Genomic DNA, 13787 nt, shown 5'->3' with positions numbered 1-13787 from the left:
AGTGCTAGCATTGATTTTTTAAAAACAAAGTTTATTAATGTAGTTATTAGTCAAACAAATAAAAATATTGACCAAATAAAGTACACCTTTTAGGATGCGCTCGATTTAAGTGACTCAGCACGAGAAAAGCAAGTGAGTAATCTATGTTTCAAATTTTATAACGAAAATCTCTGTATTAAAGGCTGTGGATTTTCTATAAAAATCTTGTTTTATTTGCCACAAAGTACTCTTTTTTCTAGTAAATGCAATGAAACAGTAAATGATTATGCATTTCATCAAGTTTCCCCTTGGTATATGTACTGAATGGTCTATTTCTATTATTCATTATATCTGTTGTTTTGATACAATTGAAGTTTGAAAAATTCGTAGAAAAATGGCCACAGAAGGGGTCATAAACCTTAAACAAACTATATCGTTATTGGCCTACAGACCGACGATTTAGCTATTAGAAAATACCGGAAGTATGCATAAATTTGCGCGGAATTTATTTTCTTGATTTTTTTATCTGACAAAATAAGCAAAAAAAAAACAACCCGCGAATTAACCCGCAATACGGTATATTTATTAGCAAGACATGGAACTGTCGTTTGTTAGTGTTTAGTGGTGAGTTATTGTCACTTTGCATAAGTACCAATGCTATCCTTTCTATTAGCTTTTGTTGGCTTATTTAAATTTATAAACTAATAAATTGGAAAAATAAAGAATTATGCTATATAGCAGGAAATTCCATGCCTTATAGTTTCAGATTGATATTAAGATCGTCTTCTTATGTTCAAATCTGTTTTACCATAACACATGTATAAAGACAATATTAGGTCAACTTGACAGTATCATTAAAAAGAACCTAAAAATGCACGATGTTTATTATAAACATTTACAGATCGCTATCAATTATCCAGATTTTGTAAAACTTTTTGTCTTTTTTAGTTTTAGCAGCGCATTTTCTTTTGAATCAATTTTTTTTTGTTATTCGAAATATTTTGGCCTTGACTGTCACTTAAACAGTACATTGTCGAAATGCCCACTGGTACTGTAAACAAGAGTTTATTGCATTTATTACATGTCAAATATGTCATAATTACAACCCTACTTAGTCAAATGTGACTAACCATCTAGTCAAAATGATCAAAGTGCATTGTCATCTAGAGGACAGTCAAAACGACCATATACATTGGTCGAATTGACTAATTTAAGTTTGCAGTGCTTTGTCAAACTTAGTTGGTGGAATTTAAGAAATTTGAACATATTATCATGAGGAAAATTTTGAAAATAATTTGGTTCTCGCATTGTTAATTTCACTTATGATGGATATTTAGTTTAAAGCAGTTAAATCAAAATAATTGCAGCTTGGATTTAAATTTTGACACCCGTAACCTTTTCAAATATCCACGCCGCGTAGCGACACTTCAAAAGAATTTTCCCTCATTATCAGGACAAATGCATCCGGGGAAAAATTTCAATTTTGGGAAATAATGTATTTTACTGATAAATTGAATCATATCGTAGAAGTCAACATTACAGTCCCAGTTATAGATGTGTCCTTAGTTGTGATTAGAACACACAGGGGTTACAGACTGAGTATTATTTCAATTTTGTTCCCTCTGTTTTTGTATTTGCTTAATTTTTTTTACCTTACATAGAAAATGTATACTGTAGTACATGTACTAAAACTTTTAGGCAGCATTAATTTTTATTTTAATTTTTGTCTGAATCTGCTAGTCTGCTGTGTTGTATATTTGTGATGTATGTTTAATTTAGATTAGCCTATCATGTCACTTTAGGTTGTTTATCTTATACTCACTGTGAACATAACTTTCATTCAAGTTTGAGGTTTAGCTAGCTACAAAACCAGATTTAACCCGTCATTTTATGCTTAGTAATGATTATGGTAGGGTTGTTGATTGATAGCGTTTGAATTTTTTAAGTTGTGCCAACTTCTCCTTTTGAATTAAAAAGTAAAACTTATCTCAAATCTATTATTAATGTAATGTAAACTAGTTTGGACACCCTACTTTCGTTAAATTGTTTTGTCTTTTTGTTTTATGTTGGTTTAGGATAAATAGATAGATAGATAGATAGATAGATAGATAGATAGATAGATAGATAGTTTATTAACGTCTTACCATTACTTTTAGGAACTGAGACAAATCAATTAATCATAGTGATCTACATAAGGAAACGCATGTATAAAGGCAGGAATTGGACAGTTGATTTCTAATTTTTTTTTATTTCTTTGAGGTTTTGATTTTATCATTTGTATAGAGACTTTTCTATTTGAATTTTCATTTGGACTTCATTATTATTTTCATGATTTTTAGCTCACCTGGCCCAAAGGGCCAAGTGAGCCTTTCTCATCACTTGGCGTCCGGCGTCCGGCGTCGTCGTCGTCGTCCTGCGTTAACTTTTACAAAAATCTTCTCCTCTAAAACTACTGGGCTGAATTTAACCAAACTTGGCCACAATCATCATTGGGGTATTTAGTTTTAAAAATGTGTTCGGTGACCCGGCCAACCAACCAAGATGGCCGCCATGGCTAAAAATAGAACATACGGGTAAAATGCAGTTTTTGGCTTATTACTCAAAAATCAAAGCATTAAGAGCAAATCTGACGAGGTAATATTGTTCATTAGGTCAAGATCTATCTGCCCTGAAATTTTCAGATAAATCGGACATTTCGTTGTTGGGTTGCTGCCCCTGAAATGGTAATTTTATGGAAATTTTGCTGTTTTTGGTTTTTATCTTGATATTATTATAGATAGAGATAAATTGTAAACGGCAATAATGTTCAGCAAAGTAAGATCTACTAATAAGTCAACATGACCAAAATGGTCAGTTGATCACTTTAGGAGTTATTGCCCTTTATAGTCAATTATTAACCATTTTTCGTAAATCTTAGTAATCTTTTAGAAAAATCTTCTCCTCTGAAACTAATGTGCCAAATTTAACCAAACTTGGCCATAATTATCATTGGGGTATCTAGTTTAAAAAATGTGTCCGGTGACCCGGCCAACCAACCAAGATGGCCGCCATGGCTAAAAATAGAACATACGGGTAAAATGCAGTTTTTGGCTTATAACTCAAAAACTAAAGCATTTAGAGCAAATCTGACGAGGTAAAATTGTTCATCAGGTCAAGATTTATCTGTTTTGAAATTTTCAGATGAATCGGACATTCCGTTGTTGGATTGCTGCCCTGAAATGGTAATTTTAAGGAAACATTGCTGTTTTTGGTTATTATCTTGAATATTATTATAGATAGAGATAAACTGTAAACAGCAATAATGTTCAGCAAAGTAAGAACTAAAAATAAGTCAGTATGATCAAAATAGTCAATTGACCCCCTAAGGAGTTATTGCCCTTCATAGTCAATTTTTAACAATTTTCTTAAAACTTGAAGATTTTCAATAACATTTTCCACAGAAAGTACTGTTTAAGATAGAGATAATTGTAAGCAGCAAGAATGTTTAGTAAAGTAAGATCTACAAACACATCACCATCACCAAAACACAATTTTGTCATGAATCCATCTGTGTCCATTGTTTAATATTCACATAGACCAAGGTGAGCGACACAGGCTCTAGTTTTTATTATTTTACTCTCTACTACGCATTTTAGTAGACACAATCTTAGCTTATTTTTCATAAAACGTTATATTTGATCTTGATTGTTTAAGTTGTGTGGTATTGTAAAATCTTAAAATTTTAACATTTACTGCAAAAAGTTATTATATATTTGCAACTTATTTTTCGATTCGCTAAAAGTGATTCCCCCCCCCCCTCCCATAAAGTGTAGAATCGGAACAAGCATCTTTAATGAATTACAACTACCATGTATGCCTTGTATATATACCTCATAAATATCTGAATACAAAAATTTCAAAAAATATTTCGAAAATTGAAATGTAACCCTGAATAATTTCCTATACTCGTGAATACAACCAGACAGGTTATCATTGATTCACTTTATATTTTATGTTACTTTATTTATGTGCACTCGCATACAAAAGTGTCGGTTTTCTCTTTTAAACCATGAAATTGTATTTTGACTTGATTTTATGCATGATCACCATAGAATGTTGTTTTGAAATACCCGCGCCATCATAACTTTATTGTCTACAGGAGGTAGCTATCATGTGACCATATTTACCTTCCTTGTTGTGGCGACGGTTTTTATTTTGTAACCATTTTGACGCCTTTTCATGATTTTTAAGGTATGATAATCTATACATAATCCATTTTAATCATTCCATTGTTAAATGTGACTGTTTTCATCATATTTACTAAAGCATATCAGTTTGTAATGTAAATTTAATACGGAATTGAATGACGCCTACATTACCCACATATTTAACGTGTTCAGAGATCTAGATTTGCCATAGCTAATCTGTACTATAGCTAGATAATATGATATTTACCAACTATCTATAATTATTTATTTCACTTCAGAAAGAATCAATGGGTCACCCACACGCCTTTTTTTTTTTGAAAAAAATGCCCTTTTAAAAGAGCGATATGCAACCACTTCAACATTATAAACTAATATGAGAAACTCATTGGTATGAAAGTGCAACCAATTCTAAATTAATAATATTTTGTAAGGTAGACCTATCCGGTCTTTAATGATCAAATTGACCTATATGTACTAAAATAGAGAGACCGGCCATATCAACTGCATACCAAAAAGTAAAACAAAAAATTACCGAACTCAAAAAAAATCTCTCAGCTTTCGGTTGTTGTTAAGTTGGAATGGTAATAGTTTATTCAGACTAATTTCAGTTAAGACACACACGATGTCTACCATACAAAACATGCATAACCTTGAACTTCAGCTTTATCGCAAATTTCCTAATGGCCAGATTTGGTTATAATAATAATTATCAATGGATCTATTCCAAATGATTTATTTACTTGTAAAAAGAAATCCCTCGATACGCGTACATTTTTGGCTACAAAATCAAAATACGATGATTGTGTGCATTTTCGGACCTAAAAGCCTATGGAATCCCTTTGCCTCCACCTAGGATACGAATGGTCTGATACAAAGATTTGCTAATAATGATGAGATTGAATCCCTAGACACAATAAAGTTCTGGATTTTTGATGGCGGATAAAGTAAAATATGCTAAAAAAGGTTAAGAATTATTGAAAATCAACAGTGTTAAAAGAATCAAGACATCGTCATATTTAAAATGATGTGTAAAACTTAAGTTATTTTGTAATATCATAACAATTTCTTTGTTTTGTTTGTAGTATTATGGCCTGATTAAAAAAAAACATTCAAAATCTTAGGACCAATTTTGACCATTCGTGAACTTACACCATTTTAAAGAATGTGAAACTTTACTTCTATAATAAAAAAGTACTGAGTTATAAAGATTTAGAACTTAACCTGTTAGATTTGTAAAAATATCTTAACTGGTTTAGTTTGCAGTTTGATGGTCAATTCAATTACTGTGAATGTGTGTGTGTGCAATGAGAGATGCAAAAGAGGGACAAACGATACTAGAGTGACGAAAGATACCAGAGGGACAAAAGATACCAGAGGGACAGTTAAATTAATCCATTTTCAGATAAACAGAATATAATTATAAATGTTAAAGGTAGTCAGATAAAGGAACTTAAATAAATGTCATTGTTACCTCTTTAGAATGAGATTCTAGAAAGCAGGTGCTTTATGGTCGTTATTTTTATTCTTTCCGCCAGATTTTCTTTATTTCATCATTTCGCCCATCAATTTATAATTCGTTGCCATATACAGACTCTGAAGTGTAAAACATATTGTTTTGATCTATTTTTTTTTTAAATCGATCATTCCAGAACTTGTTCAAACTGAACTTTTAATAAAGAATAAGAAAAGCTGATTTATGACAATTCATAGATATATTTATATTGTTTATACACAACCAATATTTATTTGACATTGTTTGATAATATTTTTAACTTCAGATTTAGTAGAGTTGCTACAACAGTCTTGATAAACTAATAATAAATGGATCCTACAATTTTAAGGCGTTTTTTAATCGGGTTTCATTACTACATATTTTACATAGATCATCTAATACTTGAGTGTTTATACAAAATAAACTATTTTTTGACATTCAACATGTTCAATAGTACTACTTGCGCTGTACAGATGCGCATTTCGACCATAAATGCCTCATTTGTGGTGAACGAGGCTAGATATGTTAAGATTCCATATCTTATTAAACATGTCAAACAAATAAAAAAAAACAAAAAAACAACAACATGTGAGCATTGTTATAGAGATTTCTGGTCTAGCAGTTCATTAGCCGAGTTATCTATCTAGTCTTAGCAAAAACATATGCAGTATTGGAAGAAGCGAATCGATAAAAAACGTTTCTTATATCTCACAGCGATATTATTAGTTACATAGTGTGCTAGTGACCTAATATGGTATATATGGGGTCAGTAAATTCCATATGGGATGGGAGCGAAGCTCGAATCCCCATATGGAATTAACTGACCCCATATATATCGTATTAGGTCACTAGCGCAGTATGTAGCGAATTTATCTTACCGACTATCTTAACTGTTAGCATTAATAAACTACTTCCATTGATCTTACAAAAACAAATCTAGATACCAACAATAACAACTTGTTTGGTTTAGCTGTGTTTTATGAATTTATTTCAATCTGAATCATCAATTTCTTCGTCTGTTGAAACCTTAACGTTTTTTTCTCAGTACCGTTTTGTTTTTATAAAGGGACGTAACACCACTACTAACCGTGTATGAAATAAGCCCTGCCTCCCTACTACCTTATATGGAACATAAAGAGACGTAACACCACTACTAACCGTGTTTGAGATAAGCCCCGCCTACCTACTAGCCTAATATCAAATATACACGGTCTCCACGAGGGCGCTTTTAACAGATCACATTCCTAGAAATGTATAGGAGTTAAGATAATATCGTATATCAATTGTAAATATGCATACATTCCATGCGGACAATATTGTTTTTAGGCAACAAAAAATTAAGAAAATACGAACTTTTAAACTTACTTAAACAACAATTGAGTCTAAATATGCATTCAGAAGTTAGTTAAAAGCAAAATTTAATGTCTGTGTAAAATTTGATGTGCTTCATTTTTCTTATATATATAAATAAACAAATGCTATTAACTCTAATATTAATGCGATACTTTTAAAATATCATAGCAGTGTTTTGTAATATCAATATTAGTACTTATTAGTATTAATATTAGACTGTTGTACCTTATTACCTATTATAGAATAGAGAATGGAAATGGGAAATGTGTCAAAGAGACATCAACCCGACCATATAACAGACAACAGCCGAAGGTCACCAATAGGTCTTCAATTTAGCGAGCAATTCCCGCACCCGGAGGCGTCTTTCAGCTGGCCCCTAAATAAATATGCATACTTGTTCAGTGGTAATGAACACCATGTTTAATATGAGATAGCAACCCTCCCTATACATCTAGCCAATGTAGAAAAGTAAACGCATAGCAATACGCACATTTAAATTCAGTTCAAGAGAAGTCCGAGGCTGATGTCAGAAGATGTAGCAAAAATAACTAAATAAAAATACTCATGATAGATACCAGGACTAAATTTTGTATATACGCTAGACGCGCGTTTCGTCTACAAAAGACTCATCAGTGAGTCTCAAATCCAAAAAAGGTAAAAAGGCCAAATAAAGTTCGAAGTTGAAGAGCATTGAGGACCAAAATTCCTAAAAGTTTTGCCAAATCCAGCTAGGGTAATCTATGCCTGAGGTAGAAATGACAAAAATACATAAATAACAACAAACTACTAATTGTAAACTGACATGCCAGCTCTAGACTTCAATTACACTGATTGAAAGATTATCTTCATCATATGAATATCAAGTACAATCCCTCCCGTTAGGGGTTTAGTATCATACCATCATAACATATATGCGAAGAACACAGTACCTTTTATGTCTGTTTTGTTCACGCATCATTGTTAATATAACAGAATTTGACGAGACTGTAATACACGTGAGAGGTTAAGCGCTATAAAACCAGGTTCAATCCACCATTTTCAAAATTTAAAAATGCCAGTACCAACTCAGAATTATGACAGTTACTGTCCTTTCGTTTGGTGTGTTTTATCATTAAGTTTTGATTTTGCCATTTGATAAGGCATGTAAGGGACTTTCTGTTTTGAATTGTCCTTGGAATTCATTATTTTTTGTGATTTTACTTCTCAGTAGTATTGCATGTAATTTAGCAGTTTTCTGACCATTGTTGGTATCATCTTTCAAATTTCTTAATTTTTTTTTTTTAATCTAATCATTATAAACAATGTCATATTAAAATGGCTAAGTATCAAAATTATTGTTCAATATTTAAGTATTGTAAACATGACAGCAACAAACAGTTAACCTTATTCACAATGTTGAGGCATAAAGAAATTGTGAAAATAATTTGAAATTTGGTTTTGCCAAACAATTTATCTCCAGATATTTGATTTAGGTATATTGTTTTAATATATAAAATATTTTACTATAATGACCAAGTAACTTATCTATAAATAGATGATTGATGCATCCAACAATTCAATTATTAATAGATAATTGATTGATGTTTTATCAATTAAAAATACTTCTAGTATACCTTTTGCTCTATAATTTGGTGCGATTAAAGCATTGACTTTAAAACACATTAATAACCCAAAATCCAAATTTAACAAATTTTATGTTACTTGGTTGTGGCAATAACCCATCGATATAACATCTTGTAAATTTTAATAAACGCACCGAAATAATATATATCCGATATTCTCCCAACGCACGCATGGAAAACTTTCTTTTTTGGTTACAATGAAAGTTACTTGTGCCAATGATAAATCATATTGTCCTCGTTCAGATTGATACGACAAAATCTGACCTGTACTTTTGAATTTCGTTTTTTGTACAAATTAGACTGTTGGTTTTCCTGCTTGAATGGTTTATTTTAACACTAGTATTTGTTTGGGGTTCTATATAGTGTGGTGTTCGCTGTGAGCCAAGGCTCCGTGTTTAAGGCCGTACTTATACACCATCTTATTATATCTATAAATCGTATCCCCTTATAAATAACTGCTGTCCAGTCCTCCAAAAACATCATTTTGGGTGCTGAATCATTTAAGTTAAGTAGTGATTTGCTCTAGTCAAAAAAGGTCAAATTTTATAACGTCTGAAGCTGTCAAACTGAATTTTACAACCCCCTTAACACAGAATTGTCAGTATTTTGAGTTAGAGTTGGTATAAGTTTCTATAATTTTGATATGATTTGTTTCATCAGTAGTACACTACACTGTAATAATCTTTTTGAGATAGAGCATGTGCGATTTTTTCTGAAAATTGAATAAAATTAAGAATCATTATGGAAGAAAAGTACTGGAGTACTGAACACAGGATGACCGTAAATTCTTGTGTATGGTCACAATCACTTGTCTTAAAAAATAACCATATATTTCCTGAAAGTGAGGTTAATGTACCGAGATATATTTTTTTCTGAGACAAGTTCGAGTATAAATGGGGAAAAAATGACAGGCATTTCAACCTCGTCGTAATTATTACATTGTATAGTGATACAAAACAGAATACTATGGTTTTGTGTTATATATTATAATTAATTTATATAATATAACATTTTCGAAATAATAAGTTCATGTAAATGTTAATTTTGTTACAGGTACTAAATTTTAGTGATATTGATACTCAAACTCTAAACCGGTCATGATCTTAGTTTGTGAATTATGTTTGCGGTTTTCTTGAAATGCATTGTGACGTGTTATCGTATTCATTTCATATTAGAAGACTATAGAAGTTATATGAGAAAAGTATCGCATTCATAAATTTTTCATATTAAAAACACATCGCTATTATTGCTCACTGATGAGTCCTATGTAGACGAAACGCGCGTCTGGCGTACTAAATTATAATCCTGGTACCTTTGATAAATAATTATAAAGACAAACACCGCATTGATATAATAAAATATAGCAGTATCTTTGACTTATAGGTGATTTTGGCTTAGCAACCAATTGAATTCATCTCAATTGCGTTCCACTGGATTTGCTACATGATATTTATTGAATACAGCTACAAATGATAAATCGTGCATTTATGTTTCATTCATTCAACAATTCAATTTTCTAGTATAAATACACCTTGACTGTTATTATATAAAATAATTCATGGAAATTATACAGCAGACGTATGTCGTGTTAAATGTCGCCCTGTTTTAAGAAAAGAGTCATTACTTTATACCGAGGAATCTGCCTTTCTTCGTACAAATGCTAACATTCGTCTGAAATTTCCAACAATGCAACTCGTTGATATGAGACAATATCACTCGTTGATAAAAGAAACGTTTATATCGATTCGCTTCTTCCATAAACTGATATACGGTCCTAATTTATCTTGAAGATGCTCATTTTGCTCGTTATTGTCGTTTTAGTGATGTCCAAAATATTTCTAATTCAAAAACTTAAACACAATAAGAGCTTATCAATGAAAAAATAATAAGGGTGGCCAAAACCCAGCAAATAACCTCAGCCATAAATAAGTAAGTAATAACAGCTGAATTACTATAATTCATTATCTGTGATGAAAATTCAGTTTGGATCAATGTTTTACCAAAATTGTACAGATTTTTTGCTTAATTCATTTAAGCTGCAACCCCTGATCCAGATAATAACTGGTTTTGGTTATTTGACATTATAGATATAGTTGATTGCAGCTTAAGATTTCCTAAATATTAAATGTCGGAAAAACACACAGTTTCGACAATACTTACTTTACATCCAAATTGTGGATTTTGAGCCTACGATGTTCACTTATCAAACAATCCTTTGTTTCCTAGCACTTGGGCTTTTGAAATAGAATAATTTAAGAACCTTTTTCTTTTTTTTTTTTATTATAATTATGTTGAAAGAAAAGGCAATATTTGACAAATATGTATCACGTCCTTTGTTCGAAACACTAGCTCTACATATTCGATAAGGGTCGACTAAAGGGAAACCATCCAAACAAATAAATCGGAAATAGTGGTACAATAACGGAAATGTCTCATAACATATTTTGAATATGAACAAAACACGCATGAAGTTGTCCGGGGTGATGGGTAGAATTACCCGAGGCCTTAGGTTTTTTAACGACGTAACATTAGCCAATCAAAAAATGACAAGCCGGGCATAATGATATGTAATGTTGTTGAAATGATTTTTTTTCTTATTCACATTTGTCTGTAAAGTTTGCAAAACTTCTGTGTCTCTCATTTTTAAAATTCTGAACCATTTGTTTTGTAGTATGGCGGGTAATTGGACTGTTTGTGGTGTATGCGATTTTCGAAACATCAACAAAGCATCAGTAGTGTGGTGTTCAGAATGTGACGAGGGACTTTGTGACGAGTGTAAAGAGCACCATGGTGCTTCAAAATCATCTCGAAGCCATAGCATCATCCCTGTCACAGAGTACCAGAAGCTTCCAATAAAAGTATTAGAAATAACACAAACATGTCAAAAACACAAAGAACAATATCAAACATTCTGTAAGAAACATGACTGCCCGTGCTGTAGAAGATGTGTTATAGAGACACATAATGATTGTAACGATTTAACAGCAATAGATGACATCGTCCAAAATGTCAAGGCATCGAATGCATTTTTAGAGGTAGAGAAAACGCTGGTCCAAATTTTGGAAAATGTACGCAGAATTCGTAATGACCGCACGGAAAATTTAAAATGTCTTCAGGATCAAAGAGTAAAGATTGAACATGATATAAAACAAACCCGGAAAATGATCAACGACCATTTGGACAAAGTCCAGGAGAAATTAATAAAAGAATTATATGCCAAAGAGGAAAATGAAAGTAAGATAATTAATCAGTTGTTGTCTGAGATTGACGAGACCAAAAAGAGAATTTCTGACCTACAGGTTGACCAAAATACCATAAAAAAGCATGCATCAAAATTACAATCTTTTTTTGCATTAAAGCACATTGAAAAGGAGGTTTTAGACCAAGAAAAGATTATTCAGTCTGTCCTGAAAAGCGAGGACATGAAAATAAAAACCCTTTCTTTGGTTATTGATAAAGAAGTACAAAACATTTGCAAAACTGCTAGTTTTGGGTCCGTCAGTGTTGAGTCAAAGTCGTGCAAAATTGTTATTGGCAGTAACAAAAACAAACAAGCTCAAATGATGGTACCTATTTTAATTTCAAAATGCATTGGTGATATCAGACTTAACAACAAAATGCAAATCAATTTGCAATCTGCTGGGGATGTAAGAGGTTGCGCAATTCTACCAAATGGAAAGATGATGTTTTGTGATCATCTAAAAAGAAATATAATTTCGTTGAAAAGCGACGGTACGCATGAGTTTGCAATCACACTAGACACAACTGCACATGATATTGCGTATATTGAAGGAGACAACACCATAGCCGTTACCACTGGTTTTTATGGAAATTCAATTCATATTATTGACATCAACAGCAGAACGAGAAAGAGATCTATACAAACTAGTGGCTCTCCATATGGGATAACACTGAATAAAAATGTCCTTGTTTATTTTAAATCAGGCAAAGGAATAATGGAAGTTCAATTGAATGGTGAATCAGAAAAGGCACTTGCTCAACTTAATATGCCATCCTTTTCGTCTGTTGCTGTGCATGGTGACAATATCTATTATACAAATAGAGACAACGATTCTGTAACATGCTATGATGTGCACAGGAATCTTAAATGGGAATTTAAGGATACACAAAACTTGCAATGTCCACAGGGTATATCTGTAGACAGCAATGGTAACGTGTATGTTGTCAGTATGGATACAAATAGCGTTGTCATCATCACCCCTGATGGAAAGCGTTGCCGAACAATATTGTCCTCTCGTGATGGCCTGAATATTCCGCGTGGATTGCATTTCGAACCAACAAGTAACAAGTTGTTAGTTGTAAATGAAAAGTCCGCATTTCTATACGATGTTTCTTAAAAAAGGACTGTCAACTTTTAACTGTGAACTTCGTTGTAATTTATTTTATTCAACATTTACCATGTTTACGCACATATTTTCAGATTATTATAAAATGTTAGAAGTTTTTATGCAATAAGATGTAAAAAAATAAATTACCAAACCATTGTCTTCATCACGGAACATCATATTTTAATTTGATTAATACTTATTTATTCTTGTTTTATAAAGAGTTGAGCAGCTTATATACATTTGTTATACATAAGATACAAAAACAAAATCAAAACACAATTGAAATATATCAATTTTAAATTTATAGATTATCATTGATTAAATATGTATTACCACTGTTTTGAATAGATCATAGATAATGATATTTGAAATACGTTGTCCAAATTTGGGAAACTGCTTCATTTTGAATCAATCTCTTTTAACCAAAACTTGATCTATTCAAGTAGCGTTACTTTCATTCCTAAAAATGTTGACGCTTTTCAAACTGCGTAGTTGCACATGTTAGTAACTGGTATTTTTGAGTAAAATTCGTCCTTGTTTTATTTTCGATAAATTACAAATATGTTTTTAGAAAAACACGATACGTTCGTATATGTTTATATCACATTAAACGCACGCATAATTCTTGGTAGTAAGACAAAATATTATAAAAGAGTAAAAATTCAACAGCAACAAAGTTTAGGACATTATCATCAACAGGACACCATAATTTTAGTTAAGAATAGAGACATTAGATACAAACAGGACAATCAGAATTATAAAGTCTTAGAAAAAAAAACCCAGCACCATAGCCAATCAGAAAGAA

General features: G+C 31.7%; 1 protein-coding gene across 1 annotated transcript; it reads left to right on the top strand.

Moving 5' to 3' along the window:
- The first annotated feature begins 4133 nt into the window (after nt 1-4133).
- LOC139497367 (uncharacterized) lies at nt 4134-13282 on the top strand. Its single transcript, XM_071285578.1, has 2 exons — nt 4134-4209; nt 11305-13282. Exon 2 carries the CDS (start codon nt 11306-11308, stop codon nt 12989-12991), a length of 1686 nt encoding a protein of 561 aa, XP_071141679.1. The 5' UTR covers nt 4134-4209; nt 11305; the 3' UTR covers nt 12992-13282.
- The last annotated feature ends 505 nt before the right edge of the window (nt 13283-13787 follow it).

This window comes from Mytilus edulis, chromosome 12 (genome assembly GCF_963676685.1).
Source record: "Mytilus edulis chromosome 12, xbMytEdul2.2, whole genome shotgun sequence".
In the NCBI taxonomy this organism is placed as follows: domain Eukaryota; kingdom Metazoa; phylum Mollusca; class Bivalvia; order Mytilida; family Mytilidae; genus Mytilus; species Mytilus edulis.
The sequence above is the reverse complement of the archived record's forward strand: the minus strand, read 5'-3'. Positions and strand labels throughout refer to the sequence as shown.

Bases quoted from the DNA above. Each gene is read 5' to 3' on its own strand.
- LOC139497367 (XM_071285578.1), top strand. From the start codon at position 11,306: ATGGCGGGTAATTGGACTGTTTGTGGTGTATGCGATTTTCGAAACATC.